The 16,336-nt window shown below is 40.5% G+C and overlaps 1 protein-coding gene and 1 long non-coding RNA gene across 5 annotated transcripts in view; one reads left to right on the forward strand and one right to left on the reverse strand.

The window, feature by feature from the left end:
- The window catches only part of LOC306841212, a 106,623-nt gene that overhangs the window by 32,284 nt on the left and 58,003 nt on the right, over positions 1-16,336 (reverse strand). The window lies entirely within an intron of this gene.
- Positions 4-2,864, forward strand: LOC306841346 (alpha-2 adrenergic receptor). The gene is made up of 2 exons (XM_079371219.1): positions 4-101; positions 242-2,864. The coding sequence occupies exon 2, from the start codon at positions 308-310 to the stop codon at positions 1,595-1,597; it is 1,290 nt and encodes a 429-aa protein (XP_079227345.1). The 5' UTR covers positions 4-101; positions 242-307; the 3' UTR covers positions 1,598-2,864.

The following is a 16,336-nucleotide window of genomic DNA, read 5'->3' on the forward strand; positions in this document are numbered from 1 at the left end:
GAAGGAGGCTGAGCAGCGGCTGGCATCAAGTCCCGACAACCAAAGGACGCATGACAGGACCATAACAGAGCGCGAGATACTTACAGTGATGTATCATTTTGGTAAGATCGATGCGATAAAGAAACTCAAAATATCCTCCTGAATAATGTTTCAGGTGTGTCATTCTGCTTTCGTAGCCTATCTATGTCGCCTGATTTTTCCACAAAAGGAGCGCTTTTGATGGACTCCTCTGTCTCTAAAGGGCTGAATGTGACTTTATGCCAAGATCCAAGCAGTCCTGGATATCTATAACGCGTACACAGCCGGGATGGATCCGTTAAACGCCACCGGAATGGACGCGTTCACGGCCATCCATCTGAATGCCTCCTGGAACGCGGACTGTGGATATTCTTTGGCTGCAATCGCCAGCATCGCCGCTCTTGTAAGTTTCCTCATCCTCTTTACCATTGTTGGAAATATTCTCGTGGTGATCGCGGTGCTGACGAGCAGGGCGCTGAAAGCCCCGCAGAACCTCTTTCTGGTGTCTTTAGCCACCGCGGACATCCTGGTGGCAACTTTGGTAATGCCATTTTCTCTCGCGAATGAGCTCATGGGCTACTGGTATTTTGGGAAAGTTTGGTGCGGTATTTATTTGGCCCTGGATGTTTTATTCTGCACGTCTTCTATCGTTCATCTGTGCGCAATAAGCCTGGACCGGTACTGGTCCGTTACGCAGGCTGTAGAGTACAACCTGAAGCGGACTCCTAAGCGCGTCAAGTGCATCATCGTTATTGTGTGGCTCATATCTGCTTTCATCTCATCCCCACCTCTCTTATCTATAGACAGCAACAACAACATCAGCTCTCAGCCTCAGTGTCAGCTCAATGATGACACTTGGTACATCCTCTCCTCCAGCATCGCCTCCTTCTTTGCCCCCTGTTTAATTATGATTCTGGTTTACATCAGGATCTACCAAGTGGCCAAAACCAGAACCAGGAACATGTCAGGGAAAGAGCCCAGACCAGAAACTGAGAATGGACTGAGCAAAGCCAACTCCCCTTTCCATGGCGACAGGGAAAATGGTCATTGTCAGTGCCCACCTACGCCCAGCCAACGCACAGTCACCATGGGGCAACAGACAGAGGATGCAGACATGGAGGAGAGCTCCTCCTCAGAGGGCAAAGGTCACAAACCTCAGCAACAGGACTCCCAAAGAGCCAAGAGACCAGGCCTAAAGAAAAGCTCCATCTCCAAACACTCTGGACGTATCTCTCGAGTCAGCAACAAATCCGTAGACCTCTTTGCCTCCAGGAGGAAACGTAGACGGAGCTCCATAGCCCAGAAAAAGGTATCCCAAGCCCGGGAGAAGAGGTTTACATTTGTTCTGGCTGTGGTCATGGGGGTGTTTGTTGTTTGCTGGTTCCCCTTTTTCTTCAGCTATAGCCTGCACGGGGTGTGCAGGGACTACTGTAAGATCCCTGACACGCTCTTCAAATTCTTCTTCTGGATTGGCTACTGTAACAGCTCCCTAAACCCCGCCATCTACACCATCTTTAACCGGGACTTTCGACGAGCCTTCCAGAAGATTCTCTGCAAGTCGTGGAAAAAGTCCTTCTAAATCTGAAGCATAACCGATAGACCACCCTGACAATCTTAAAAGGGAAATATTAGCGTGCTCTTTTAAAATCAAGCGGAGCCGGTGTTGTCTCTATTGCTGTAACATCATGTTGTCCTGTTGTAATTAATGGCAGCCCACCGTCAACCTAATTACTGAGTGTCTACAAGCTTCTGCATACACTTTGTTTCCTTTTCAGGCTTCACCAGTCTGATAAATGAGTGTGACTGTCCTTTTGTTCTCACTGGAGTGTGTTGTAAAGCTTAATAATGTATTTAAACATCCACAAAAGATAAACACATGGCCAGACGTATCTGTTAATGGGCCCCAGGGCTAAAGTAACTCCCTGTGCCACCATAAACCCCCCTTTGTTCTTCCAACTCTCTGCAGTGTGTTTTCTGATCTTTTTGCGCTAGTATACCCACAGATTTGTTGTGTACTACGTGAATTTATTGAAATAATTTGGATATGTTTAACATATGTCAGCACAAAAAGGACAAGAGGAAGGTTTTGAAACTTGAGACTAAAATATTTTTGTATACAAGTCTAACTAAGCAGTTGACATATGAGGACTTCAGTGACTTCATGACAACTTCAGCTTGTTAAAGATCCGATATGTATGAAATTTACTGAATTTAATCATAAAATGACCTTACTATACATTCAGACATTAAGGAAACATTAATGCTACATTGAAGTGCTGGCTTCTCTGTCAACAACACAGCAGCAGCCACAGGTCCTCCTCCTAACTTTCTGAAATACCCATTTAAAATGCTTGGTGTTAGAGTTAGTTAGCTTAGCATAAAAACTAAATCCTTGATGCTGTCAAGAGCCAATAAAATCTGCCCATTCGCGCCTCTTACACTTGATTTTAGATCTTTTTTTTTTAACCAAAACAAAACACTTTACAGTTCTTAAAGACAGGCCTGGTAACTTTTTTAAAACTAGCATGATTTTAAAGGTAGCATTTCCTCAGCGCTCCATCTGCCCCCAACTCCTCCTCTCTGTGCTCCCTCAAAAGCCACGCCCCTCACTTTTACACGCAAGCGCCATTGGTCCTGAAGCGGGCCTCAGCTCACGCTTCGAGTATGGGCTCATCCATGCATCAGGTAATGAACAGGCAGGGAGGCGTGATACCTCGTGGCAGACATTAGTTTTTACATGCTTACAGCTGCTACAGATGACACATTTTCTTAATTCCTTTTTCATAGCACATGAATTATTCATTTCTGTCAGGACCTAAAGACAATTTCAGCCAAAATCTTAAAAAGTGTATTTGGAGACATTTACCAACCCGTCCTTTTAAGGGGGTTATTGCTGGGGTTGGTATTGGCCAGTTGCAAGGAAACTAGTGGAGAATCAAAAAAAAGTTCATGGTTCTGTAAAACATCATACAGTCTGTACCCCGCCTGAGACAAGTTTAACAGCAGAATGCATTTAAAGGTCTTAATTACTTTAATGTTGTGCTTTAGTTCTACATATTTTTAAAAATATTAAGTTCAGATAGCACTAAGCATTACGGCCGGGGCTGTTGGGGTCACAAATTCTGCAGAAAATGGACCCCTCAGCACAGATTAATCATCCACAAGTGCACATACACTTGTGGTTTTGAACCATTATCACTCGTTATCCCTGAAAATGTCTGTTCACATCTACTCATGTTTAAAATGTCAAAATCTACTGCTGTATAACCACATAGACATCCCCCTCATAATTAATTAAACTTTTTTAAAAGCCTGAAAGGCTAAAACATGGCAGTGTTTTAAAGGCAAAGGGCAATTATTGGAAAGAAGCCAGAAAAATATGAATAATCCACTTCTACAGAAGTGCAACCAAAGTGTCATGATGGTATTACATAAAGATAACAAATGGCAAAGCACAAAAGCAGACTTAATCTCCACCGATCGTCTGTTCTGATCTCTTACTGCACCTTAAAGATGTGGGACAGCACTGATAAGGGCTGACACTCTTGAGTTTAAGATCAATTATTTTTACGATGCACAAACCAGGTCATGACTTTCACAGTCGCCATAAGGTACTGAAGGATCAAATGCACTTCATTGAGTTTATATTTAAAGAAACTACCTCTCTGTTTTGTTGGTTGCTCTTTTGTTTTTGTTTTTTGTTGTTGTTGTTTTTCTTCAAAAAAATGTATTACACATTTTCTCTGCTCCTTAAACTGTCTGCTGTTGTGGAGAAATAAAGATTAAGCAAGTCTGTTGTGATCAGTGTGATGCTGCCATATGAAGCCACTTCAAAAAGATATGCACGTCTCATGCGTACGCTGCAATCAGAGTGCAAACATTTATCTTTTATTTGCTTATGACAAAGACGTGATCAAGGGTTTAAACTAGACCGTTTTAATTCTAATCCATTGATAAACACTTTATTTAGCTTTCAATTCATTATCTAACATGTATTGATGCAGAAAAATGGACTAGTGTAGATAAAGCCCCTTTCATCAAATCAAATATCAACATATGTGAATCAAACCCGAATCAGCTGTTTACTTTTCAGCTGAAAGGGGAGATACTGATTTATGCAAAGCCAGTGAGATGAAACATCTGGTTTCATTTTAGTGTCGCCTCAGTAAAAACAGTGTCTTAATTTGATCAAACTAAACAATCACGAGCAAATGAGATTAAACTTCTAATTATCTCCAACTAGTGGGGCACTTTGAGCAAACACAATCTTGCCAGCATAGGCATATAAATTGACTCAATGTAAAGTCCTATTACTCACTCAGTGGTGACTAATCAATAAGGATGCAATGAAAGGGTCAGGCAGGGGTTGGTCCATTCCAAGACTGGACCAGACTCATATTTTTGCCACTTAAATCCCTTTAAGATGTTCAATATGAAGTTAAGACTAATTGTTCTTTTTTTAGTTCGGTACTGAACAAATCTCCTGTATTAGCTTATGGCTGTCCTGTAGGCTATGATATGTTTCCAGGGCTTTTCAGGGCTGCTGACTGTCATTTGGTTATTCAGACATTTTCAGTCAGATTCAAGTCACTTGAGTGTCATTTGTTTGTCCTTTAACAAAATGTAAAATTACAGCAAGCTAGTTCGCTAAAGCTAGCAGCTAACTTAGTTTGCAGCATGTTACTTACTTTTTTATTAAACACTGTTTACTTTTGGGAGGGGAAGACCTCTATGGATTTGGTTATGAGTAAAATTTGATCATAAGTTAGCGGCCTGCTAAGAGCCCCTTGTGCTCTCATTAAAGAGTGACATTATTAAAGGGATACTTCACCCATTTACATGAAGCTGTGTATCATTAGAAACATGGTAGTAGTGTTGAATGGTCGTGAATCCAGCCCTCATTTTGCCCTGAGACGAGAAAAATATGTTTTTCTTTGCCTGGAAGTTTTCTTCATGTGATGCAATGTGACGATTTTTGCATCACATGAAGAAAACTTCCAAGCAAAGAAAAACACGACCCATTCACGACCATTCAACACTACTACCATGTTTCTAATGATACACAGCTTCATGTAAATGGGTGAAGTATCCCTTTAAGAAGAAACTGCTTTTTTAAGTGATTTTCCTCATCTATAGCCTACTGAAATGTCTTCCTGTTATAAAGACAGGAAGATCTCTTGATCTTTCTGTTCCTGGAAATCCACTGAAAAGATGAAAAGTGAATTGAATTGGGTTTTTATTTTAACATTTTATGCTGTCTTTCCTTTTTCAGTGTACAATATTGCAGCTAAAAGGGTTCGCTTTTCGAAAGCAGCCCTTGTTTAGTGTGTTGGGGAACCTTGAGTAGAACAGCTTTGATGTTGCATCTGACTGTGGGCAGGACTGAGGTGAAACTGGATTCCCCTGCATCACATACTGCCTGCTTTTTTCCTCCTACTGTTCTGCTGCGTCGGAGTGTTTGCGGCCAAAAGCCATTCGTAACATGTTACAAGTCCATCTGCTGCTTGAACAAAAGAAGAACACACTGTCCCCGTCTGTTAAATTATTGAATCAAAAGATTACACAGGTAGGTTCAAAGCAGCTGAAGGAAAACAGTAGACTTGTACCTCTCTGTCCCAAGTCTGTATATAATATTTATCCCAACTAATCCAACATGCATGGTTCCTGTCACGTTATGTTCACTTTCTGCAAGGTCTGTTAACAGTTTCAATAAAACCTTTTGGGTTTCCTTCATGAGTAGAGATTTACTGCTCCCCCAAGGCTCTTATAAGTTGAGTGAGGACGTTGCCTTCCTTACTGGGAAAATAATTTGTATTTTGCTGCCCTTTAACCTTTTAAGTTCCCAGGATCTGAAAACAAATGATCGACTGCAATAACTCAACAATGACTTTGCAAGGTGCTGAGGTTTTGTGGATTTAAAAAATGCTCTGCATACCTGCAAAAATTCAGCTCTGGGAAAGTACTGTAGGATATCAAATGGTACTGATTTCTATCTTAAAATCAATTTTAAAAAACCCTTAAGAGAACCAGTTCTATTTTACATTATTTACTCAGTAAAACTTTGTTTGAACAGCATTTCACATTTTGGATGCAAATCAGTGCAATTGGCTTTAAAAGGAACTTATCATTAATTCTCTGTTTGCCCTTCTTAGCAACTGCAGTTCCACTGATGGACACAAGATGGTAAAACATGTATCCAGCTCCAGCTGATGAACTTTTTATAAAGACATCTACATTAGAGTTAATGGAAATTCAGACTGCCACTTATGGGCACAGGAGATGCTATTAACACACCATGTGGCTAATTAGCTGCAAACTGCTACACCGCTCCTTTATAAGCTCATCATTTACTTTATCTATTTGCTATTTGGTCTGTAGCGAAAAACAGATGCCAATTGTTTCTGTCAATGAGGTTGATACTAGCTGTACAAGTGAACCAAGCAGTGAACTCTCAGGCTGTTCAACCAAAATAATGCGCTGAATGTAATCTTTCCAAAACTTAACCCAGTGAGGATTTAAAAACATTTCCATCAAGAGAGGGATGTTTTCTTGGCACTGCGGATCTTTAGCTATCTTAGCTTGCCTCTTATAAATCCAAAAGTATCATGAAGCCCAAATTACCTTTTTTTATTGCTACAGACAACTGTCAAGAGGATGCTGAGTAAAACCAAACCCAACTCTTTAAAATGACCCTTCAGGGGACTGAAATCTGTCATATAACAGCTGTGACACCATTAACAGGCACTAAATCCATGCATGTCTGACAAACAGATGCCAAAGCCCAAATCTCAAATACCTTTCTGCCTCATGTAAAAAAAAAAAAAGACATCTGAATATAAAGACTTTATCTTTTTATCGTAACCTGGGCTTTTTTATGCAGATGACACCATACTCTTCGCTTCAGAAAATGAAGTAAAGCTTCACTGGAGGGTAATGAAGTAATGAAGACATACAAAGCTCACATCATTTCCATTTATAGTGTTTATTAGTTGTTGAAAATGGGATCCCTGTCTTATAATAAACCCTGTATGGCTCTTCTCTCCTCCTCTCCTGTACTTTAGCCGCAGGCGGGTGAAGTTTCTTGTGTCATCATTAAATTTTTTGAAAGATGAAAGGCCTCACAGTGTTTGGTTATGGCCCCGCCACACCTGACTGGCTCCAATTTGCTGCCACACATCAGACCCTGACAGTGAGGAAATATGGACCAAATGTCATGAGAGTGCGACATCACTCCAATCCCGAAAAAAAAAAAAAAAACCCCAAAAACAGATCAACCCTTCAAAATATAGCTGAAGCTAAATGTATGTGTGTAACTTTAAAAAGAGATTTCGCTCAGATTCAACCACTAGTTCTTTAAAGCAAAAATGCACAAATGATTTAAAGAATCTATAAGTGCCTTCTAAAAATAATCCACAAATGAGATAATATGTGATAATCCACAGAGAGATTGGTATAATGTAGTCCAGTGTGCTGAACCAGCATTAAAGCACTGTGACTTCTAAATCTGCGTCTCCAAGTGAGATGCACGATCTTATCTATTGACTCCAGCCAATCATACATCATAGAGCAGCTGTCACACGCAATCTCTCTCCCAGCATAGATCACAAGTCTTTGGCAGAGCTGAAGCCCGTCTGGACTTCTCAACTGCTCAGATATGATAAAGTGTGAAAGACTCGACGAGAAACAACAAAATATTTTCTCTTCCAAACAGGAGCCTCTAAACCACACGCTTCTGCAATGAAAAGGTGATGTTTTTCTAATTAAACCCTGACTCCACATATATTTATTTTTTGTGTGCCTTTTTCCTTGTTACTGCTGAAGAGAGACAGGATATGTTGTGAGAGGGGGGGGGGGGTGACATGCTGTAGGCTACTGACGCCCCTCCCCGTGCATTACTCTTCATTTAACTTAAATAAGACATGACGTCATCACTCGTTTTGTGAAAGCAGGAAGCAAACCACAAAAGAATGCAACAGTAAAGAGGGCTGCCATTTATAGCAAAACCTGAAGAGGAAGAAGACGAATGAGAGAGAGAGAGAGAGAGAGAGAGAGAGAGAGAGAGAGAGAGAGAGGGAGTGGAACTGAACATGCAGCAATGCAGCACAGACTTTAAGCCACCTTTGATAGGGAACCTTCACGACTCCTTTAGTGTTTTCATGCACACGTCTACATCCATTGTAGTTTTTTGGCTTTATTTTTAATGAACTGCATACAAGAATCACTTTAGTTACGTTGTGCCATCATTCAGTGGACAGATGTGTTTAATGACAGACCTGTGCTTTCCACTATGTAACATGACAAAAGAAACATCACAGCCACTTGGGATGTAAAGATTAATCGCGAGGCAGTTAAAAATCGATTAAAGGTGTCAAGGTTCAAATCGGTACTGTGAAAAAAGAATAAGATAGAAAAGAAGAAAATATAGCGAGGGTCAGCAGCTGTATTGCAGAGGCGGTTGGCAGCTGCAAAGCTAGATTTTACAAGTGAGGATACACCAGCGTCTTTTAAAATCGGAGGTGTGGAAGTGTTTTGGTTTCCCAAAGACAGAAAATGAAAGACGTGAGAAGATAACAGACGAGACAAAAATATTAAAAGAGGACAGGGAAGTACAGAAAAAGAAGAACCGACATGATGCAGCGTTTAATCGACAGCACAATGAGAAGCTCCAATCACCTCCCCTTGTTGAGAGAATAAAAAACACTGAAAAGTCAAACCACAGCAGGTTAGCAGCCCCTCAACGAATCTATTTCAGTCATTATTTGTCAACAGTCTCATTTTGTAAAAGAAATCATGAGAGAATCGTATCTTGAATCCAGTATCATGAATCGTGCATGAACACTAAATACTAAAGAGAAATGTCTCGCTGACTGTTAAACTACATGTGAATTTTTTTAATGGTTTTTATTGATGCACTAATTGCTAATTACCATTCTACAGTTGGAGTTGCTGCATAAGAGTGTTGAATGAAATGTGTGTAGTTTGATGCATAACAATGCTCCATTATTTAAGGTTTGTGTTTTTTTAACTCAACTAAAATCTTTTTTTGTAATATGCGACCAGAGCTGAAAAAAAAGTGTTGTCATTGATCTGTGAATTGAGTCTGCACTGTTTTATTATCTTGTGTTCTTTCACTGAGCTACAGAGGAACAGGCAGGCCCTTAAAACACCCCATAAGTCACTTTTATGGTTGTGTTTGCTCCGGCGAGCTCATCCAGCCTCGGGGAAGACAAACAGCATGGCTGACGTTGACTCTTCTGCATCGCAAAGTTGAATGCAAAGCCGGTTACAGCTGTTCAAACCCAACTACATAATCAGCTTTTTTTCCCCCTCCCTTGGAAACAGTTTCCAACAATGTGGCAAGGCCATTTTGTCAAATCTAATTCATGATTATAATCACAGCCTGCAGCTCGGAGCCCGAGGTGCAGCGTGCGCGTTGTAATTGTTGCTTGTTCAGGGGGCCAGAGGGCACAAGAAACAAAATGTCACTTTTAGTTCACGGTGATGCGGTTTTATGCACTGAAGTTTGTGCTTACACACTGAAGTAACTGTAGATAATGTAAACAACAAGAAATAAAGAGCATTCATACGTGTGTGTTGTGTTTGTGCTGTTAAATTGAGTTGTTATTCACAGATTCGTCCTCTAGCCACAAACACAATAACAAATCAACACTAATCAAAAGCCCATTAAAGGAGTCAACAGCTCATTCAGAGATAATATGTTGTTTTTCATACATACTCAGACCTACAATGCATGTTTATGTATATAAATTTATTCATTGGCTACAGCTGGTGAGCCCCACCGGGCAACTAATTCATTAGTGTGAAATGACTTTAAAGATGCATTAGGGGGGTTTTGGCCACTTGGGGGCAGCAGAGACGAGCTTCAATGGGATTAATTTTTCCAAATTTGACTTAAGCGGCTTTAGTGTTAAGTATATATTTACACTTTCCTTGCTTATAAGAAGACCACCCACATGTTGGTCCCAGAGTTTTTGAAATAGTCACAAGAATCACATCAGTAGTGTAATGGGAAATAAAGGTGTTACAGTGGGAAACAGGTTGGTTATCAGGTCCAGATATGTGCACTCTGTAGAATGTTTTCCACACAGCCTCACCATCACAGCAAACATCCTGGAAGTTCTTGTGGTTATTTTGAGTTTATTCTCAGTTTACTTCTCTATAAGTTTGTCTCCACCCACAGCACATAGTCCCCCAAATTTAATCTAGTAATTGCACAATTGTTGTCCCTTTTTTCTGTTTGAATGATTTGAAAGCATTATCTGAAGTCCAGAACACTAAACTAAAACGTTTCTCTCTCTCTCGATTGTAAATCGTCTTTCAGTTTCCAGACAGAGCATCTCATTATTATTTTGTGCACAAACAATGTGTGTCAGATTTTTTGCATCATAGCTCACTGAGAGGATTTGACACATTTCTGAAGCTAACCCTAACCCTCTTCAGAGGAACTCGGGTGAACAGAACTTTGTAAAAAAGAAACATCCCCCCTGGGGATCCACTTTTGGGTTTTGCAGTAAAACTTTGTTAGAATGTTAAAAACAAAAATGTTGTGGAATCAACAAACAAAAATTCAACCTGCACTGCTCCAACGGGACTACAAAGCTGGTTTATGAAACTTTCTTCCTACTTGAGTGTCACATTTAAAATCATGTTGATGATAAGAGGACGATTAACAGCTTGTGTTGGTTTATTAACGAATGAGTAATCTATGGATAATTGTCCATCCACCCATTATCTATAGCGGGGGGCTGGAGCCGATCCCAGCTGTCATTGGCCCCACAGAGCTTACTTATAGAGACAGACAACCAGCCACACTCACATTCACACCTACGGGCGATTTTAGAGTCACCAATCAGCCGAATGAGCACGTGTTCAGACTGTGGGAGGAAACTGGAGTTCACAGAGAGAACCATCGCATGTACAGTGAGAACACACAGAGAGGCTCTGTCAGACTGGGATTTAAACCAGGAACTTCCTTGCTTTGAGGGAAAAGCGCTAACCACTTCACCCCTGTGTAGCCCACGGATAATTGTATCCAGTTGTAACAAAAGCAAAGCCTTTTATATGTAAAACACCGTAATCACTGTTTTATCTTCAGTCTTTTGTACAGGAGACGTGTGATAAAAAAAAGATTTCAAGCGATTGAAAATACATCTCAATAGCGTCTGAAGTATTTGTGAAGTTATGAGTCAGTGAAATGATGAAACACAGTTCTCTCTCCTCAGACGTCCTCAGCTAAGTAACGTTTCAATTCATGAGTCGAAGTAAACATTGAAGGCGACCCATTGTTGAACCTCTCTCACAAGGACACACGAGCAGTTTGAACACACAAAGGTTTTAACATCGCTCTCCTCTTCCTCCGTCAGCCTCTCCGTATGACTAAGGACTGATATCGATGCAGAAGGACTCGAGATGAGTTCTTTAAATTTTAAGGGCTACATTTCTACATAATCCATGATGTAATCTGAGCCTTTAATCAACCACAGGAGCAAGAAGTCTGTCGTTAAAACAACGGACCGGACAAATTCAGGAAAGAGGTGACAAACAGTACGACGACGAGGGGCCAAATGTCTGTTTTGCAGCATTCGATCAAAATGCTGCTGCTTCTTTACGAGAGCGATAAAGTCAACAGATCACCCAATCATTACACATCCGGATAGCCTTATCGACCGTTATCATCCCTCAAGCTAAAAATGCTGAAACTCCTTCATGCAGTAAGGTGTGTGAGGTTTTTTTTTTTTTTAGACTTCTACACGCTTTTATAATCCCTTCTATTTGACCTCTTGGAAAGACAAGAATCACTACAGATGGAAAAAAAGGCTTTCTCTCCATTTACCACTCAAGGGCGTTGTTGGAGTTGTCCTCAGATTGAAGTGACTCTTATAAAAGACGACAACTTTGGATTGGGACATCGCTGAGGAAAATCAGAGCTGGTCCGAAACACTTCAAAAGTGAAACAAAACGGGTATTGCTTATGGGTATAGTGCATGTTTTTCACAATATCTTAAAGGTAGTTTGAGTTGGAGACCTTAGCATTGAGGTCACGCCGTCTTTAATTTTTTGAAAGAAATTATTTTTCTGGGTTACCGCCTCAGAACAGAGACTGCATTCTGCCTGCTTTGGGTCCATACAGGCTTTTGTTCCTGCATACGTCAAAGCCTGCTGATACGTGATTGGTCAATACTACTTGGACTTCTAATATACGACAAACAGAAACCAGAATGCTTACCATATAAAAATCTTTACCCCCCACAGACTCTACAGTCATTTAGAATCTGTACATAGAGGTTAGCCTGTGTTAGACAGGACAGCTGAAGACAAACAGGCATTACTGTGAAAAGAGAGTTGGGTTCAAGCATGGGTTGTTAGACCTGGCTTTTTTGGAAGTGCGTCAGGTACTAGCTTTCTCAAATTGCTCTTGCATTAAAGATGGTGATTTTAAAGAATGTTTCTGTTCATGGGACTGTTTTAAAGCTTAAGAAAACAAATATTTTAAATGTTCTTTTTTGTTAGGGAAATGAAACCTCTTGAAGGGGCATCATAACTAAACAGTCCAATGAGTAAAAGTCTGGCATGTAGTCTCACAGTCTTACTGAGGTTGTGTTTTTCAAACATCCCAGTGAGATGAGCCCGAGTTTCTGCATCAGTGTACTGTGCTGTGTTGTTTCGAGTGTGCAATGAGGAGATTGAATAGGACACAGCACCCATTGTGAGAGTTTAAAAATGCACTTCAATGTCAGCCTCCCTTTTTAAGACCCTTCCAGCTTCATAACAGCCCCTCAAGAACATGACAGGATTTCTTTTTCAGGCAGAAAGCGATGGCCTCCATCAGAGACAATAAAAAAAAAAAAAGTTTGAAAATCAATTGAATGCTCCCACTAATGTTCCTAAAAGGCCACTTTCTCTTTGTCACCCACACAGAAAGTTAGGACTCACATTGTTCTGGATGACTAAGTCTAACTATGGCTGACACATTGTTTGCTGTTTGATTGTTTGTTGCTGCCTGTGCAGGCCTACAAATCTGGCTTTGCAGTCCTACTTTCACCTTCAGTCAAATAAACAGGACTGAAACTAGCATTAGACTTATCCAGTTTGACTTCATGTGTGACTTCGTCCATTACTTTAAAATCTGACACCGCTCAGATTGAGGCCAAAAAAACAAATAGAAATAGAAATGAGGAGAAGAGCATTAGAATTATTGATAGTTCTGTATTCATGTGGGGTCGGCTCAGTTCAGGTCTGGGACGTTCACTAATGGAGAGCCTCGAGCCTCCGCCGGCACCACACAGGCGTCTGAGTGCTCATCTCCATTTTTAGAATTATTGCTGCTGACACAACAGTTCTACCCTTACATGAAGAACGTGCGACTTTTGATCCAGTAAACGTCAGCCTTGAGCACCAGTAATGACATCAAAACATACTGCTGTTTGGGGACAATAACACAGCCAGACTCACGCTTCGCACTCATAGACAGTCATGACTCAAAGAGACATATATGGAAATACTTGATTTCTGCTGATTCTATTTACGTTCAAAATGTCTGCCTATAAAGTAGGTAAATGCGGCCACAAGGGGGCTCTAAATCACAACATAACAAAAGATGACATCTGGGCTGGTGGGGAATCATGGGAGTGATTCTCTCTGCTACTTCAACCCCTGATATTAACAAACTCCAAGTTGACCGTCGTCAAGACAAAGAGTGAAACAGACCGGAGGAAGAGAATATGTTTACAGACATCGTATCCAAGTATAATTTACAGACAATCCAAGTATAACGTCCAAGTATAATTTACATGGGTTTTTTTTTTTCACAGCAGCTTTCAGAAGTTCCTGATGTTGAAAATATTTGAGATAATGTAAGTACTTAAATATCTATCTATAAAATAGTTTAAGTCCAATTTTAACTAATTTTGTTATTTTTGTGTAGAATTCGACACATTGTATCTCTATCTTTAACTGAGTCATGTTTTGTTATTTACAGGCCGGGCCTTCTGGGAAATCAGCAGCGCCTTGTGTGAAATCCGATTCTTAATTAAAGTCACAAAAAACTTGATCAGAAGTTGTTTCAGATTGTTTCGAGATAGAGATTCGAGAGAGCTTGGTCCTTCTTGCAGTTCTACTTCAGCAGTCTTAAAGAAAATCAACACAACACAGGTGTTATGAATAATGATAACCCATCTGGTATCAAACACAGCTAATGCAAACAGTCACTAGATCATGTTTATCATCCACCTGCCGTCAGGTGTGACTTTACACTCTCATTCATAAATCTACAATGAGGCCTTAACACAAACAAGTGATTGTAAACAGCCTCGTATTTTTACCTCAATGTCACTTTCCTCGTCATCCTTCACAGGATTATCACTGTGATAAGATTACAATGCCATGCATCCCTGAGATGCTGCTGTTTATTTACTAGTTATGACTGCGCTCAGTGTTTTTCATTCATGTGATTCCAAAGACCTGTAAACAACAACAGGATGCACAACTCCTCCTGAACAACACTTTATACAACTGGATCATGAAAGGTCATGGAACAGATTGTGCTAGTTTCTGACTGAACATAAATCAAAAACAATTAGAGCTGTTTTTGCGTGAGAACCAACACAAAAACAGCTCGGCTTAGAACAAGCGTTTCAAATAACGCAGCTCCAAGAAAACTGAACAAACTTCTTCTGCTGAACAACTTTACAATGTTGAAGTTGTTGAAGTTTGTCAAGTACGTGAAGATTAAATAATTAAACACACTTACTGACAAAGGTTTCGCTGCTAAGTAGCAACAGAACCAGACAAATCTAAAAAGGTTGTGAATTCTTTCCTCTGACAGATACGACTCGACCTCTTCATGTTTAGGCTGACTGTTCATCTGACCTCATTTGTCAGGCCAATCATGTTTGTAATATGGGCAAACATCTGAGGTGAGGTATCATTGTTAATAACCAAGATGGCTACCGATGATGAGGAACATTTTGAATATCTGTAAATGTATCCTATGGTGGTATCCACATGTCCCTGTCGCCATAATGTCAGGCCCAACACATGTTATTACACGTCAGAGCAGAGCTTCTGATCTGTGACGGATGATCATCCAAGGTTTCAGGTCGTCACAGGTGACCTTCATAGATTTTCACACAAGTTAATCGTCAGTGCAGTCTACACAGCCTTGAATGTTTTACTGAAAAGTGAGCTTGAAAATGTTTGCATCCACTAAGCCCAACTAAGAGTTGGAAATGAGCGTTTAAAAACTGTCTGTGCAGCTCATCACTTTCATTCTTCGTATGGCCGGTTGCGAGACACTGCTGTGACGCCGACTCCTGTCCAGGCAGAGCCGCTATGAACATTCATTTGTGCCGACTCATTCAGATTCTGAATAACAGGTAATGTAAATATGTAAATATGATACTGCTGTATGTAGGTGTTCTCATGTACATGTGGAATTGTTACATGTTTTGTATGATGTCTATTTATCTACTTTTTAATTCTCTTGTAAATGTACGAGGGCGTCCAAGACAAATTTACCTTTGGGGGACAATATAGTATCTCTAATCTTATAACTATGTTAAACTGCTCTGTCCCTATTAAATGAATCAATTCATTTCAACTAAGCTGCTTCTTACACACTGAGGCAGTCGAAGCCCAACATGAATAATGTGGATGCTGAAATTGAAATTTTTTATCTTTCTGGTGAGCACACATTTCTGTATTTTAACCAAAAGGTTTGTTTTGGGGGTTTTTTTGGGCTACATTTTATTTGGCCTCTAAAAGAATTCTTCTAGTAGTGGAGAAATACTTTACAGAATCATTTCAGCACCATTGGGTTGCAAAGAGCCAAAGTGAACAAAGCAAAGTGAACCATGTGGAAAGTTTTTTTAAAAAGGCTTAAGGCCCTGACACACCGAGGAGAGCGTCGGCCGTCGGTCCTAGTTGTTCGGAGGTTTCATTTATCTCCAGCTCTCAACGCAGGTTAGTTCAGGGAAGCCCCTTGAGCATGCCGCTGCCGTATCCACGCTTTCACACACATTAGTGCGGTCTCTCCTTATTCGTCGCCTTCGCTTCTTTTTTTTCTTTTTCCACTAAAAGACCGAGGGCTGACAACGCCGGTGTCATTTTCAACCTTCGTCAGACATTACTCTCGAAATGATCTTCTCGTATCAGAATAACGAACTACTGCTGCCTTATGGCATGTAGAGTTATTTCCTCTCACACAAAGCACACGACATACGTGGTGTTTGGCCGGCAGCTGTAGTCATTGCGGTTTGTTCTAGTACAACTTTTTGGCCGAGGCGACGACTCAGGCAGC

The sequence above is a fragment of the Symphodus melops genome, assembly GCF_947650265.1.
Source record: "Symphodus melops genome assembly, chromosome: 20".
Classification (NCBI taxonomy): domain Eukaryota; kingdom Metazoa; phylum Chordata; class Actinopteri; order Labriformes; family Labridae; genus Symphodus; species Symphodus melops.